The 14,532-nt window shown below is 44.8% G+C and overlaps 1 protein-coding gene across 6 annotated transcripts in view; it reads right to left on the minus strand.

The window, feature by feature from the left end:
- The window catches only part of PIWIL2 (piwi like RNA-mediated gene silencing 2), a 60,525-nt gene that overhangs the window by 24,654 nt on the left and 21,339 nt on the right, over positions 1-14,532 (minus strand). The window contains exons 1-8 of one of the 6 annotated variants that reach the window (XM_039522016.1): positions 13,300-13,421; positions 12,709-12,895; positions 10,523-10,622; positions 10,243-10,384; positions 5,847-6,062; positions 4,588-4,698; positions 3,681-3,798; positions 2,512-2,636 (exon numbers count right to left, since the gene is read on the minus strand). In XM_039522016.1, the coding sequence (XP_039377950.1) occupies positions 2,512-2,636; positions 3,681-3,798; positions 4,588-4,698; positions 5,847-6,062; positions 10,243-10,384; positions 10,523-10,622; positions 12,709-12,888 (992 nt within the window). In that variant the 5' untranslated portion in view covers positions 12,889-12,895; positions 13,300-13,421. The other 5 variants (XM_039522017.1, XM_039522018.1, XM_039522015.1 and 2 more) reach the window with 5 other exon arrangements.

The following is a 14,532-nucleotide window of genomic DNA, read 5'->3' on the forward strand; positions in this document are numbered from 1 at the left end:
AATAGAAAACTAGGATAATTAAAGGATTCTGGGGGCTGGGATAGATAAATGTAACCAATAAAATTGCATTGCATAGCTTACACCATTAGGGAGATGCCACAAAAACAAGTATCAGAGGGGAGCCGTGTTAGTCTGGATCTGTAAAAGCAGCAAAGAGTCCTGTGGCACCTTATAGACTAACAGACGTTTTGGAGCATGAGCTTACGTTAAAACAGTTATTAAAGGTCTCATCCTGTGAGGTGCTTAGTATCCTCAACACACAATGGAGTCAATATGAATGGAGAAAACTCCATTTTGCAGGATTGGGCTCCTATATGCATTAAAAAAAAAAAGTAACGGACAGTCTGCCAAGGAAAAGGAATATGTATGCATCTTTTTTTCTTTGAGGCAAGGCACCTGAAACAGGTTTTGGCTTGCTTTTTAATTTTTTCCCCTTGCCTGTTCTTTTATCTTAATATATTAGCAATGTCACCTCCCCAGTTTTTGCTGAAGGACTAAAGAACTGGAGTGGGAGACTTCTCAGACCTCAGATGAGGGCATGGGGGAAAAGGAGTGTTGCTGAATCTTTCAAAACAATTCTCTTTTCTCCCACAAGTTTGTCAGCGTTTGAGTTAAATTGTTGTCAACAACAACAAAAACATTTAAAACAGAGACTAAAAATCAAGTCTCTCCCCCTTGCTCAGGTTCTGATCTCTTGGTTCCTGGAGTATCATAATACTATGAGTTCTCTAGTTAACCACAGAATTTTCCAGTAAAGAGAGCAGACAAGGCCTGAATTTCCAATATAAAACTTTTCTGGAAAAACACAAAACTTCAGGCTTTTATCAAAAACCAAGCAAACATTCTCCCCAATAATCCCCCCCAAAACATTTCCCCTCCCTTTGCAGGTTCCCTTTTTAGAATAGCTTGCGTATGGAGAAACTAGCCTTTTAAGTCATTGTATTCATTTGGTTAACCATTATGTATAGATTACTCTGATCTGTGTTTCTACCTCCACCGAAGATTACTCAAACTGAAAGAATTTCAAAGTCTAATCAACAGTTCATCAATAAATTACTGTTCACTTTTGCCTCTGTCTTAAGCAGGGCAATGAAAACAGATTAGCTGGCTTCACTTTCAGATTCTCATGCACTAGGCCCAATAGTGCAATGTTTGTGTTGCAAACACACTGGAGGGGGATGGTTTAAAATTTTAAATCCAAAACAACGGCTTAATTGACTTTTGTTGTAAGTGTTCACGAGAGCACTTTAGTCATTAGGTTTTACAGCTTTCCCCCGCCTCAAAAAAATATATTTAAAATTAAAATAAGTTACCAATGCCCATTTAAATAAAAAGTTATTTTACTCATTTTAAAGAGATTGGAAAACTCAAACAAAATTGGGGAATACAAATAGAACCTCCCAGGAAAAAAAACAAACAACCCTGTGCAACTTCAGCATAGAAGAAAAAATAAAAGTAATTGGACAAAAAAAAGATTCATTCAATTTCTCTGAAGAACCAAAATATGGTTCTTGGTGCTTCTCTCCCATTGCTCTTCCCCTGCGTGCAAGAAAATAAAATGGTTGTTCCTGCGTTTAACAGTTAATTTCCTCAGCCCTCCATAGGTCTTGATCTTGCATCCAGTGGAATCAATGACATAATTTTCATTCATTGACAATAGTGCAGGATCAGGATTAGAGAGATCATACCAAATAAAGAACTGAGTGTTCTTTAAAGCAAAGCAAAGAAAGGGGAAGAGCAAAAGAGATAAAAAATTGCTTACAGGTTCAATCTGCCTAAATGAACTATATACATATACACCATGCCAAGAAAATGGAGTCTAGTGAGTGAAACTGCACAATAAAAAAAATAGATGTTCTCATACAAGACAAACAAGACTCTCCTTGATTTGTTTGAGACAGGACTGAAACCTCTGATGTCCCAGACTACACATACAAAATGTTGTCATGATCCTTGCAAGAGATTCTGGCATTCATAATCAGAAGGCAAGGCAGATGGTTAGTCTGAGATAAATGCCTAAATAACTGATGAGGTCACTGAACGTGGTTCAGGATAAACAGATAGATTTTAGATTAGGATGCAGGTGTCTGCAAAAATTACCCTGTAGTAATAGAGTGTTGGTATGTGTATAGTAGGTCCCTTCCTCAGTCCCTTATCTAGCTTTGGAAGATTCGAACTTCCTCCTCTTATGTTTTTGTAGGAATTCCCTCTCCCTTTATACTCCACATCCACAACCCCCTCGCCTCACTTTCTCAGGCATCAACCTTCAGACCAGGAATGAAGCAGGAATGTACTGCCTGAGGCAAAAACCATCCCTTCGGTCTGTCAGAGCTGCAACTGTTTAGAAACTTGAGCAAACCCCAAAAGCAAGAGACTGAATAAAGGCAACCCAAGTCTCTAGTGGAGCACAGCCATTACACACCCGGGATGTCCTGTCAACAGTTGACTTGAATGCAAGGCTACCAGCCAGTTAAGCATCATGCCAAGTCACTGGCCTCAACTTTTCCTTACCTCCTGAAGACCACATTGTAAAACGGAATGCACAGGTCCGAGCTGGGCTCTAGGATTTTGGTCATCTGAAGCTTTATGGAGATCTCAGCTCCATCTGTCTTTCTCTGACACGTCAGATCAACAGTCTAGTGCAGGGATGAAGACATCTTAGGAGTAGCAAGAAGTGAAATTACTCAAATCACTAACTATAAAAACCCTTTGGAGCCACCTTGTAGCTGAGAATTTGCTACAGCAGGTCCTTCCTGCTGTCCAAAAGGATTAATCTCTGCATCACCAGGGAGCATCCAGTGTCTTCCAAGCAAGAGCTGCTCCATACAAGATAATCCCCAGTAGGAGGGGAAACTTTTTTGGGGAGATGCAAGTATCTGGTCTCAACACATTGCTCCACCTGAAATGATGTTGGCAAAATCACAGCCCCCTTCTCCCGCTTCCAGCTCCTGAGATAGATGAAGATGCTGAACCACATATTTGTTCTGACCCAGGAGACTCATAGTGATAGGTTTTGTGATAGAATCTTGAAACTTCCAAGACAGTTATATTAGCAAATCTCTGTGCACGCTGCCTGCTGGTGAATGACAATTTTGTGCTCCTGAAAGATAAGTACTGCAGACGGGTGCTGTGCAAACATCCCAAATGTAACTGCTGAAGTACACCAATTTGGACATGTAAGATCCTGGTCTATTCTAGTCCTGGGTCCCCCAAACTGCCAATTGTGCAGCAATTCTGCTAAGTGGAGACAGAATGGTACCAAAGCCATGATCCCTTGCCACACACTCTAGGCTCCCTGCCTTATCTCTACTTGTTAGAGGCAGATTATTCCCTTTTTTAGTTCCTGAAGTGTATGGGGAATGTGTGCTTTTCTTTACTTGCGGGGGGGGAGGGGGGAGCCATTTAAAACATTTGAAATCACCAGTTGTTTCTGTGCACACCAGAATTTTACACATATTCCATGGATTATGGAAATCTAAACCAGGCCATAAAAATTACTGTCTTAGGATATGCCAGTCACAGGATAAAATACCTTCAGTTTTTACTGGTAAATTTCACTTTCACTTTTTAAAAAAGCCACATACTCAACTGATACACTCTGGCACTCTATAATAGCTCAAATCATGTGGCACCATGCAAGAGTCAGCCTGTGTGTTTTCTTCACCAGTATCATGTCTTACTTGAGGCAACTTGACAGGCAGGTAGAGGATAGAGCCATCAAATGCCGTAACATCTCCTGTCACCGATCTATGTTCCATCATCATCCCAAACCGCATACTCTTGCATTCCACATTAGGACTGCAGGTCAGGGAGTTAAGGAGAAAGTGGGGAGAAGAGGAGAGAGAATGCTTTATAGTGTCTGCAATATCCTTTTACTTGGAAAATACAAGTATGCATTCAAATTCTAGTTAACACTACTGTGTCCATTACAGGCTCTCGGAGTGCTTTAGTATTACACCTCACAACCCTGCCACAGCCATAACCCAAACCCAAGCCCATGAAACTGCAACAGAAGAAAAATCAGTGCAATATGCAGATTAATATCAAATCACAGGAAGAAAGCAGAGGTTCAAATCAACTCTACTGTGTAACCGACACAGCCACAATCCTTATCCTATGCTATGGCAACTTATTGCAAAGAAGACCTAAAACACCACGTAATGTTTGTGACTGTTGCCCCATCTAGTGGCTATTCCAGAGTAACTATTAATACGCATGGTACAGTATTAATGCTTTATGCCAATAGAATGGATTTGTATTGTGTTACATCTCCAGGATAATTTTGTGACCATCAAAAGGATTCTGGAAGAACTGTTACCATAACATTCCTCCAATTAAATCCAGATATTTAAGCATTGGGGAACATGCTATCCTTTAAGTTTCAGGAATTGTGAAATCAAGTTAAATTAAAGCTATTTTCCCTGGGCATGCTGTCCTCCAAATCTCCATGAGAATTGCTTGAAAATCATTCAGAAGGGCAAGTTTATAGAAGTCATATGAGTTCCACTGCTAATTTCACTAGCTTCTATACCTCTACAAACCTTAATATAATTGAGATAGATGTTCAAGTGTGCAAGGTGTCACTACCTGAAAGTCACATGGTACTGGTAAACGGCTTCATTTTTGCAGTGTATTTTAATCAGGTTCAGTCCTAAGGGGAAAGGAGTTCCTTTAGATCCTTGCTTCATTAGCGGTTCTCTGTAAAGATATGAAGGGAAGGAAGACAAAAGCACAAAATAGTTTTGTCTAGATTAACGCAAAGAGGCAGCGCAGGATGCCAGCACTGGCTGAGGATCTGAGGAAAAAAAAAAATCTGAGTGCATCAACACCACCCCTAGACTTCTTCTATACTTTTCACCTGTGCAACAATTAGTATGTGCTTAGAACATCTCATTAATACTTTCCACGTGTGCATCTCAAAGCACTTTGCAAAAATTCATCAACTCCCAACACCCACTCAAAGGCAGGAAATATGGTATCCATTTTACAGATGCATAAACTAAGGAAAAAGAAGAGGTTAAGTGACCTACCCAAGTTTGTTCAGTGACTGAGTGTGTTCTTATCACAATGCCTGTTTAAAAAAATATTAGTTTTAAGAGACAAGTTCCAGCAATATTCTATCCCAGTAAAGTTGGCTCAGCTTTGCAACACTGTAGATTCAGATTGCGTGAAGTCTGTTTAGAATCTGGATTGGTTGGTCAGGAAGGGTCTTCCTGAAGCTCACTAGTACTGTCCCCTACCCTTCTCCCGCAGCATGATCCATGTTACTAGTCCTAAACTAAGTCAGGTAGCCGGGTGCTTAGTCTATCTTCAAATACATTAAAAAATGACTCCCTCTGTTGTACAATTAGCAAGTTAGAGTGTAAGACAGCAGCTATCAGTGGGAAGCAGCTGCATAAAGCTACACACGCTGCTACTGTCAGCATTTTTCGTTAACCAGTTTCAGAGAAAGGTTACCTAGATATTGTAGTTTCTTCCACTAAGTAAGCTAGCCCTTCTCTTAGTTTTTTCAAGGCACCTAAGAAATCCTCCCCTCACAGAACCCTGCTGTTTCTTTGTGGTTTCCACTTTGCATCATGTCCTATTCTTTGTTAATTCAAGACCAAAGCCCCATACCAGAAGGCATCAATGCAGAATATGAGAGGTAGATATTTGCACCCTCTTCCCCCAACAGCATGAGAGTCTGCAGCAATGAGTCCACCAGGCGCCAAGGCACATCACTGAACACAGGATTTACCTTAGGGGTTTCTACAGCATAAACGGCTACAGAATCTATGTACCTACCAGTGGATCTAAGAGATATTTAGAAATAAGCTGGCAACTCAACACATCCATCTCTCACTTACTTTCTCTCCATCTGTTCAACAACGGTGGGTGGAGGATTTTCTGGCTGGGGCGCAAACCTGGGGGGTGACAGCAGCGGTTGTGAGAGCTGAGGCTGAAGCACACCTGTGCACAGGAAAGTCAAGTCTGTAGGAACTTTGCACAACCCCCTGCCGAGTGACATGGCTCCTCTTCCAAGAGGGACAGGTGGAGATTCCATTTGCCCGCGGCCAAGAATTCTGAATCCATATACAAGAATGAAAAGGAAAGATGTTAACCCATCCCCAACTTTAAGTTTCCACCCACATTATATATTAGATGACTTGACTGATGTGAATGCAGGTTATGTTTAAAACAGGCTTTGGTATGTCTTTATTCCACGCCTCTGGTTTTTGGCTGAAGCTTATTTAAGCCTAAAACCAAGATCCAAGCCTGACAAGACTCAGACTGTGGCCAAACTCGACATACCTGTGAATCAATAGCCAGATGTCATTTCTTCTTTCTGCAGATTTGTATTTCACCAAATGGCACAACTATGACTTCTTGCACTCAGAAGGCTCCCCGGTATCCCTGTTCCAGAGCCCAAACCCTACAAAAGTAGCATGCCAGTGATACCTGACTCTTCCACAGGGAGTTTTAGGAGAGATATGGACATTGTAGATGGAAGAGAGCTGTTAAAATTCCATCTAAGCCTTCCCCACAAGCCAGTAAAAGACAATTCCCCATGATACATTCTTCTTATTTATAATTTGTATTACAGTAGTGCTTAACTGAACGGGGCCCCATTGTGCTATGCCTGTAGTAAAGATACAGTCCATTCTTCCAAAACTCTATCCAATCTTGTTTTAACTGAGTCCTCCACTGACTCTCTTTGGAATGTGCTTGAAAACAGAGGTTTATGGGTTGTGCTACGAGCAAACAAACAATCTCCATTTTGCTCCTCCACATGGATTGTATATTTGATTTTTCATCAGTACTCACTCACTCACTCATGCCCGTCACCCCAATCGGGGTATGGGCCGCCAACCACAGATCTCCAGAGTCCTCTATCTTGGGCCATTCGCTCTAGCTGGTTCCAGGTATAGCCCATTTTTTTGCTATCAGCCTGAAGGTGTTTCTTGGACGGCCTCTTTTCCGCTTGCCTTGGGGGCTCCACCGCAGTGCCTGTCTGGTGATGTTAGTTGGCTGCTTGCGTAGTGTATGTCCTATCCAGCCCCACCTTCTCCTTCTGATTTCTTCCTCTGCTGGGAGTTGACGGGTCCTCTCCAAGAGGTGGATGTTACTGATGGTGTCTGGCCAGCGGATCTGGAGAATCCTTCTGAGGCAGCTATTAATGAAGGTCTGGATCTTCCTGATGGTTGTTTTGGTTGTCCTCCAGGTTTCAGCTGCATACAGTAGGACTGATTTCACGTTGGAGTTGAATAGTCGAATTTTTATTGCCAAAGACAGCTCTCTGGAGCTCCAGATGTTCTTGAGCTGTAAGAAGGCTGCTCTTGCCTTACCAATCCTTACTTTGATGTCTGCGTCTGTGCCACCCTGCTGGTCTATGATGCTACCTAGGTAGGTGAAGGACTGCACTTCTTCCAGGGGGCTTCCATTCAGTGTGACTGGGTCGTTGCTGATGGAGTTAATCCTAAGGATCTTGGTCTTGTCCTTGTGAATGTTGAGGCCAACCTGTGATGACGTGGCTGCCACTACACTGGTCTTCTCTTGCATCTGCTGCTTACTGTGCGAAAGGAGTGCAAGGTCGTCGGCAAAGTCCAGGTCATCAAGCTTGGTCCACAACGTTCACTGGATTCCGTTCCTACGCTCGTAAGTGGATGTCTTCATAATCCAATCGATGACTAGGAGAAAGAGAAGTGGTGACAACAAACATCCTTGTCTGACTCCGGTTCGTACCTGGAAGCTGTTTGTGAGCTGCCCTCCATGGATCATTCTACAGTGTATACCGTCGTATGAGTTCTTGATCAGGTTGACCACCTTTTCTGGGATGCCATAGTGCCGAAGGAGCTTCCAGAGGGTCTCTCGATCCACACTATCGAACACTTTCTCATAGTCAACAAAGTTGATGAGCAGTCTATGGAGTGGAACTCCTCGTTGTACAACTATGATGCAAAGCGTTGCTATCCGGTCCGTGCATGATCTGTTCTGCCGGAAACCTGCCTGTTCATCTCGTAGCTGTGGATCGACGGCATCCTTCATTCTCTCTAAGAGGACTTGGTTGAAGACCTTCCCTGGCACCGACAGGAGTGTGATTCCTCTATAATTGGCACAGTTGCTAAGGTCTCCTTTCTTGGGGATTTTGATGAGATATCCCTCTTTCCAGTCTGCCGGAATCACTTCTTCTTCCCATATCTTCTCAAAGAGGGGGTACAGCATTTCCACTGAAGCATCCAGGTCTGCTTTCAGGGCCTCTGCTGGGATGTCGTCAGGTCCAGCCGCCTTCCTGTTCTTCATCATGGTGATGGCTTTTCTGATCTCATCTCTGGTTGGTTTATCGCAATTGATTGGGAGGTCCTCGTTGGCTGGGTCGATGTCTGGTGGATTTGGTGGTGCTGGTCTGTTCAGGAGTTCCTCAAAGTGCTCCGCCCATCTGTTGTTCTATTCCTGTTATAGACTTTCCCTGCTTGTCTTTAACGGGACGTTCTGGCTTGATGAACTTTCCAGACAGTCGCTTGGTAGTATCAGACAGCTGTTTCATGTTGCCGCTGTATGCTGCCTGCTCCGCTTCTGCTGCCAGTCCATCCACATAATCTCTCTTACCCTTCCTAATATTCCTCTTCACTGCTCTGTGGGCTTCAGCATACTCTTTTTGAGCTTTGGCCTTTGCTGCTCTAGTCCTGCTGTTGACGACTGCTGCCTTCTTCTTCTTTCTGTCTTCTATCTTAGTCAAGGTCTCTGCTGTGATCCACTCTTTCTGCTGGCGTTTCTTAATTCCAAGCACTTCCTGGCATACTGACCTAAGTGTCTCTCTCACTTTCTGCCATCTGTTTAGTACACTGTCTTCCTCTTCCTCAGACCGATCCTGTAGTACTGAAAACTTATTCTTCAGCCTCAGTCCAAAATCTTCCTTGGTCTTATGATCCTTTAGAAGGCTGACGTTGTACTTCACTCTTCTGTCTGACGCGTCTATCCAGTTCTTCTTCAGCTTCAATCCGGCCACCACTAAGTGATGGTCGGACGCCGCATCTGCTCCTCTTCTAACTCTAACGTCCTGCAAGGATCTTCTGAACTTCTTGCTAATGCAGACCTGGTCGATCTGGTTTTCTGTCGTGCCTGCTGGCGATACCCAGGTACTCTTGTGGATCGCTTGTGAGGAAAGATGCTACCTCCTATGACCAGGTTGTTAAGTGCACACAGATCCACAAATCTCTCTCCATTCTCACTCATCTCTCCCAGAGCGTGGGTCCCCATGACTTGTTCGTATCCTGTGTTGTCAGGTCCAATTTTGGCATTAAAGTCTCCCATAAGGATGGTGATGTCTTTGTCTGGGAGAATCTCTAATATTTTCTGGAGTCTGTTGTAAAAGTAGTCTTTGTCCTCCTCTTCACTGTCATTAGTTGGAGCGTAGCACTGAACAACATTCATCAGTACAATTGCTTGCTATTCCTATCCTATTTCACCTTGGGACAGAACAACAGCACCAACCTTTTACAAAGAGAGTGAGGATGTTTACTAGCAGGCATGCTTACAGTGCAGGCGCCACACACATCTTGACAATCTGTCTAATGGCACTCTACCTCAGCCCTCTTTCTACACATACTCTACAGCAGAATGACAAAGAAAACGAGAGTGCAGCTCTTTCATCACCCAGCCCAACCAATAGTAACTGCTGCATACAATCCTCCAGACTGGCAATGTCAAGCAATTACTGTACTGATCTCCTGGAGACACAAGGAAGACTAAACATCATGCCTGTGAGTTGTTAATACTAGTAAATCTCATTTCTAGAGCATTTTCATTCCCCAGTTCACCTACAAGAATTAATTTGTTTATCACTAAAATGCAGCCACCTCTGGTATGCAGATCACCAATCAAACATCACAAGAGAGGGAACTCTGGCCAAGGACAGCAAGGGACTTCTCAACTCACACAAAAAAAGCACTGCACCATTTTTACAACCCGTATAGAGCAGATAGACCAGCATATGGCAAACGGCAGCATACTCAACCTACCTCCCTTGGCAAAATAAAAGATTGAGTCAGCCCTGCTGGGATTCAGGCCTGTGCTGCTGATGAACATTAGTATTTCAAACCTGCTGTTTAGACTAACAAGCCCTCTCTAATGTCTGTTATATACACTACACATGTGCAATATACATGCCTAGTTCACTGGTATATGAAATCTATTGCTGACTAAGCTTCAAATGCACAGTTCTTTCTGAATCAAGAGTTCAGCTCAGGCAAACATTTTACTCACCTGCCAGGAGAAAGCGACATCCTTTCCACCTTGCTGTCCCCAACTGGCATGACATCTGGTGATGGAAAGGTGGGCTGGACTGGCATGACTGCTTTAGGTTTGGCCTCCATATCACCCATGCCCCTGCCCAAGATGCCTCGACCTGAATGAAGGGATAGATTCAAAACATGCCTGAAGAAATCTCCCAAGATATGAAAGAACTATCTTTATCAGTTTAAATACTACACCACAAAACAGCCTTTACTGGAACAGAACCTTATACAAGGCTGGGATAACTTACCCAAAGGCTGAACTGCCCGTCCCAAGGCAGGTCTCGGGATTGTCTCAAAACCAAGTCCTTGGAACATGGAATGCAGGGTCGTGACAGATGGAAGAGGTTCCTGCAGAAAGCCAAAGGATAAAGCTTTAAAGAATGGACAGAGAAGCCTCATTAAGACCTAAAAGGAACAACAATCTCAATGATTAGCTGTACTTCCAAGATACATTTCATGCAAGAAACTCTCTCTTAAGTAAGGAAAGCCTCTATAGAGAAATCTTAAGGAGGTAGCTTATTTGACAGCAGTGTTTTCATGCAACCCAAGCAGACCAAAAGCAGAGTTTTCTTAGCTTTTCCCCAACAAATATCCACTTGCTGCAGCTGTAAGGTTTCCCTGCAGAGGTTTGTAAACTACAGACCTCAGGTTACACATTCACAACTGCCAAGCAACAATTAAATTCTAAAGTTAAAGCTTTTTAACTTAAAACCATTACAAAGCCAGTTGAATTTACAAAGGCAGTTGAATTACAGTGACATTCTTATCTTATAATAAAATCATAAGTTTTTGTTCCACAACTGAACCCCTACAGAAAAGTAAGTGATGAAACATGGCCAGGCCTCTTCAGAGCAAGAGAACAAATGCTCAGACATCATCCATGCTGCAAAGAGCATATTCAGTTTATTCCACTAGTCAACATCATCAGACACAGCGATAAGAACTGCTATTCAGTTGCACCTGTTTAGGTTAATGTTAATATAATATCCTTAGCTAGAACAAAAACACTAATAGCAGTGAATGTATTATTTTCTAATCAATTAGAATGTTATCACTGATCCGTAGACACCTAACCAGAGACAGTCTGCCCTGGAGAGCTTACAGTCTAGAAATACAGTTGTCATAGAAAGTCTCTGATTAAGTTTCTTAGACACTGTTATATTAAGAATTTAAAATATCAAAAGTCATATTTTGCTACATTTTTTAAAGACTACCTTGATGGGAAGAAGCTGTAATTTTGAAGGGGGAAGTGAGTAAAATGAATGAGCACGTTATATTGCTCTCTTTAAGGAGTGGAGCAAAACTTACTTCTACCAATCCTGTCCAAGAGGTCTCATTGCAAATAAGACATTTTAGATTAGAGTTGAAATGACCCAGAACAATTAAATGAAATCTAAATATTTGATAGGGGAGGGAACTTTTGAGAGGCAGGGCAGCACGATCTAATCAATTTAAAATAAGTTAAAGATAGTTCCACACCTTGCATGAGCCGAAGCCCCCCAAACAATTATTACAACTTTTGTAATTTAAAAAAAATTGGTTTTCCTCCCACTTGTTGCTGTGAGAATAACTCACAACCACAGTAAGAGAAACTGACTATCTATACACAGGGGCGGCTCTAGGTATTTTGCCGCCCCAAGCACGGCAGGCAGGCTGCCTTCGGGGGCATGCCTGTGGGAGGTCCTCCAGTTCCGCGGCTTTGGCATACCCGCCGCCGAAACTGCAAGACCAGTGGACCTCCTGCAGGCAAGCCCCGGGAGGCAGCCTGCCTGCGCCCCTCACAGCGACCGGGAGGGCGCCCCCCGCGGCTTGCTGCTCCAGGCACACGTTTGGCGTGCTGGTGCCTGGAGCCGCCCCGTCTATACAGAGGAAAGGGAAACTGACCCTTTGCAAAGTGCTGGCCAACACAGAGTAGACAAATTAAGGCTATGTCTACATTGGAGCTGGAAGGTGTAATTTCCAGCTCAAGCAGACATACCTGTGCTAGCTCTGATCAAGCTAGCAAGCTAAAAATAGAAGTACAGCTGGAGCAGCATGACGGACTAGCCACCCAAGTACGTAACTAGGATCTTGGATGGGGTTGTACTTGGGGCAGGGCTAGCCCATCCCACTGCTCATGCTGCCACAAATATACTGCTATTTTTAGTATGCCAGCTTGATTAGAGCTAGGGCAAGTTTGTCTATTCAACCTGGAAATGACACTTTCTAACAAACATATCCTAAGAGAGATAAACATCTCCTTCCGTCTAACCCATCAGTTATGGAAATCCCAGTCATTCCCCTGGCTCAGCCAGTCTGTGCATCACCCAACACAATGGGGCCGTGACTGTGACTTCTAGGCTGTACTGTAATATAAATAAAAAAACGAGTAGGCAAGATGTTCCCAGTGAGACATATGACTTTGACAGTGATGGTGCCCCACTGGAACATTTACCTGCTGTACCAGCCCTGCTGGCTGCCGTGGCTCCTCTGGCACCCTCTGCATCCTGCTGGTACACGGAAGGGACAGTGCCCTGCCACGGATCAGGTGCTCAGGCTGAGGCCCAGGCATGCGGGCCCCACAGGGCATGCGAAAGGGGGCAGTGCCCTGGAAAGGGGGCCTCCGGGGATCCATGGCGAGGCTGTCGGAAAGGAAACACATGTGGCACAGAGGCACGTACAAGGGTGTCTGTGTGGGGGGGAGCGTCACCAACAGGCCAGGGACCTGGGTACAGCCCCCTGCCTGGCACCCAGGGGGGCAGCTCAGGGCCGAACCTCCCCGGGGCCAGGCTCTAGCGCTGCACTCCACGTACAGTGCCCGTCGCTGTAACACCAGTGCGCCCCCGCGACCCGCCCCGCCCCCTCCCCTCTCCTCTCCTCTCCTCGCGGGGGGACGGGACCCAACCTGCCCCCTCCCCCCACAGGGGGACGGAATCCAACCTGCCCCCCCGGCGGGGGGGGGGCGGGGATCCAGCCCGCCCCAGGCTCCCCCTCTCGATGAGGGGGGGGTTTCGGCCCCGCCCCCGGCGCTAGGGGCTGCCCTCACCGGGCCGGACACGCGCTCAAAGTCAAGCCTCCGCGCCTCGCCCTGACGCCCGGCTCCACGGCTGCCCTCCATTGGACCACGCCGCCGTCTTTCACTCAGCTCCACCCTCCCATTGGAGACTATCCCCACAGGGGCCCGCCCACGTCAGTGTCCTTGCCTGGGAGCTACCAAACTCGAGGGGAAAGTGGGAGGGGGCGGGGGCAGAACAACGGTAATATCCTCCAGTGAATAGCGCAGCGGGCTGCCCAGGTGAAATAGCAGTATCACCACCCCCACATAGTGAATGGTGAAGCCCATGTGCTCTGCGTCCTCGCGCGGTGTTCTGTCTTTGTCCTGGCAGAGAGATGCCTCTAACAGTTAAATTTAAATTAAAAACAACCACATTTAGAATGTAGTGCAAGTAGCCACCTCCTTTTCTTGCTGATCGAGTGGGGCAAAGGAGAGACAAGAGGAAAAAATAACACAAAAAATGGAAATAAAAAAAATTTGGCTTTTCCATTCTTGGTTTTTAAATTAAACAAAAAAAAATCTACAAATTGTTCATTTAAAAAGGCCCCTTTTTCATTGAAAAGACTGAATGAAAAATTGCAACTATCCCAAGATTTCAGCATGCTATAAAACATTAATAAAACCGCACAACCCCTTTGCGTACTAGGCATTATTACCAAATGAGGAAACTGAGGCAGAGTGAAGCAATTTGCCCAGGGTAATCCATTTACTTAGCTAGTAAACTATTTGGGTCAGGGACCATGTTTTTGTTCAGTGGTTGTACTGCGCCTAACACAGTGGTTCTCAGACTTTTCTACTGGTGACCCCTTTCACACAGCAAGCCTCTGAGTGCAGCCCCCCCCCTTATAAATTAAAAACTTTTTTATATTTAGCACTATTATAAATGCTGGAGGTGAAGTGAGGTTTGGGAGTGGAGGCTGACAGTTCATGTCATGACCTGGATGTAATAACCTCATGACCCCCAGTTTGAGACCCCCTAACAATGAAGTCCAGGTTCATGGCAGGGGCTTCTAGGCTAGGCGATACTGCAGAGCCAGAAGGGAAACCAGCAGTCCTCAGAGTTTAGTCACAACAGCTTAGTAGAGAGAGAGGGAAGGGCTACAGGCATTTCTTAGCCAGGTAAAACTCATTCTCTCTGCCCTTGTTGCCATCTGGAGTGCTTTGCCCAGAGAGGAGGACGCTGCAGTGAGTGAGCGAGCGAGCATGTCTCTGCCCGACTCTCAG

This window comes from Mauremys reevesii, linkage group 2, assembly GCF_016161935.1.
Source record: "Mauremys reevesii isolate NIE-2019 linkage group 2, ASM1616193v1, whole genome shotgun sequence".
In the NCBI taxonomy this organism is placed as follows: Eukaryota; Metazoa; Chordata; order Testudines; family Geoemydidae; genus Mauremys; species Mauremys reevesii.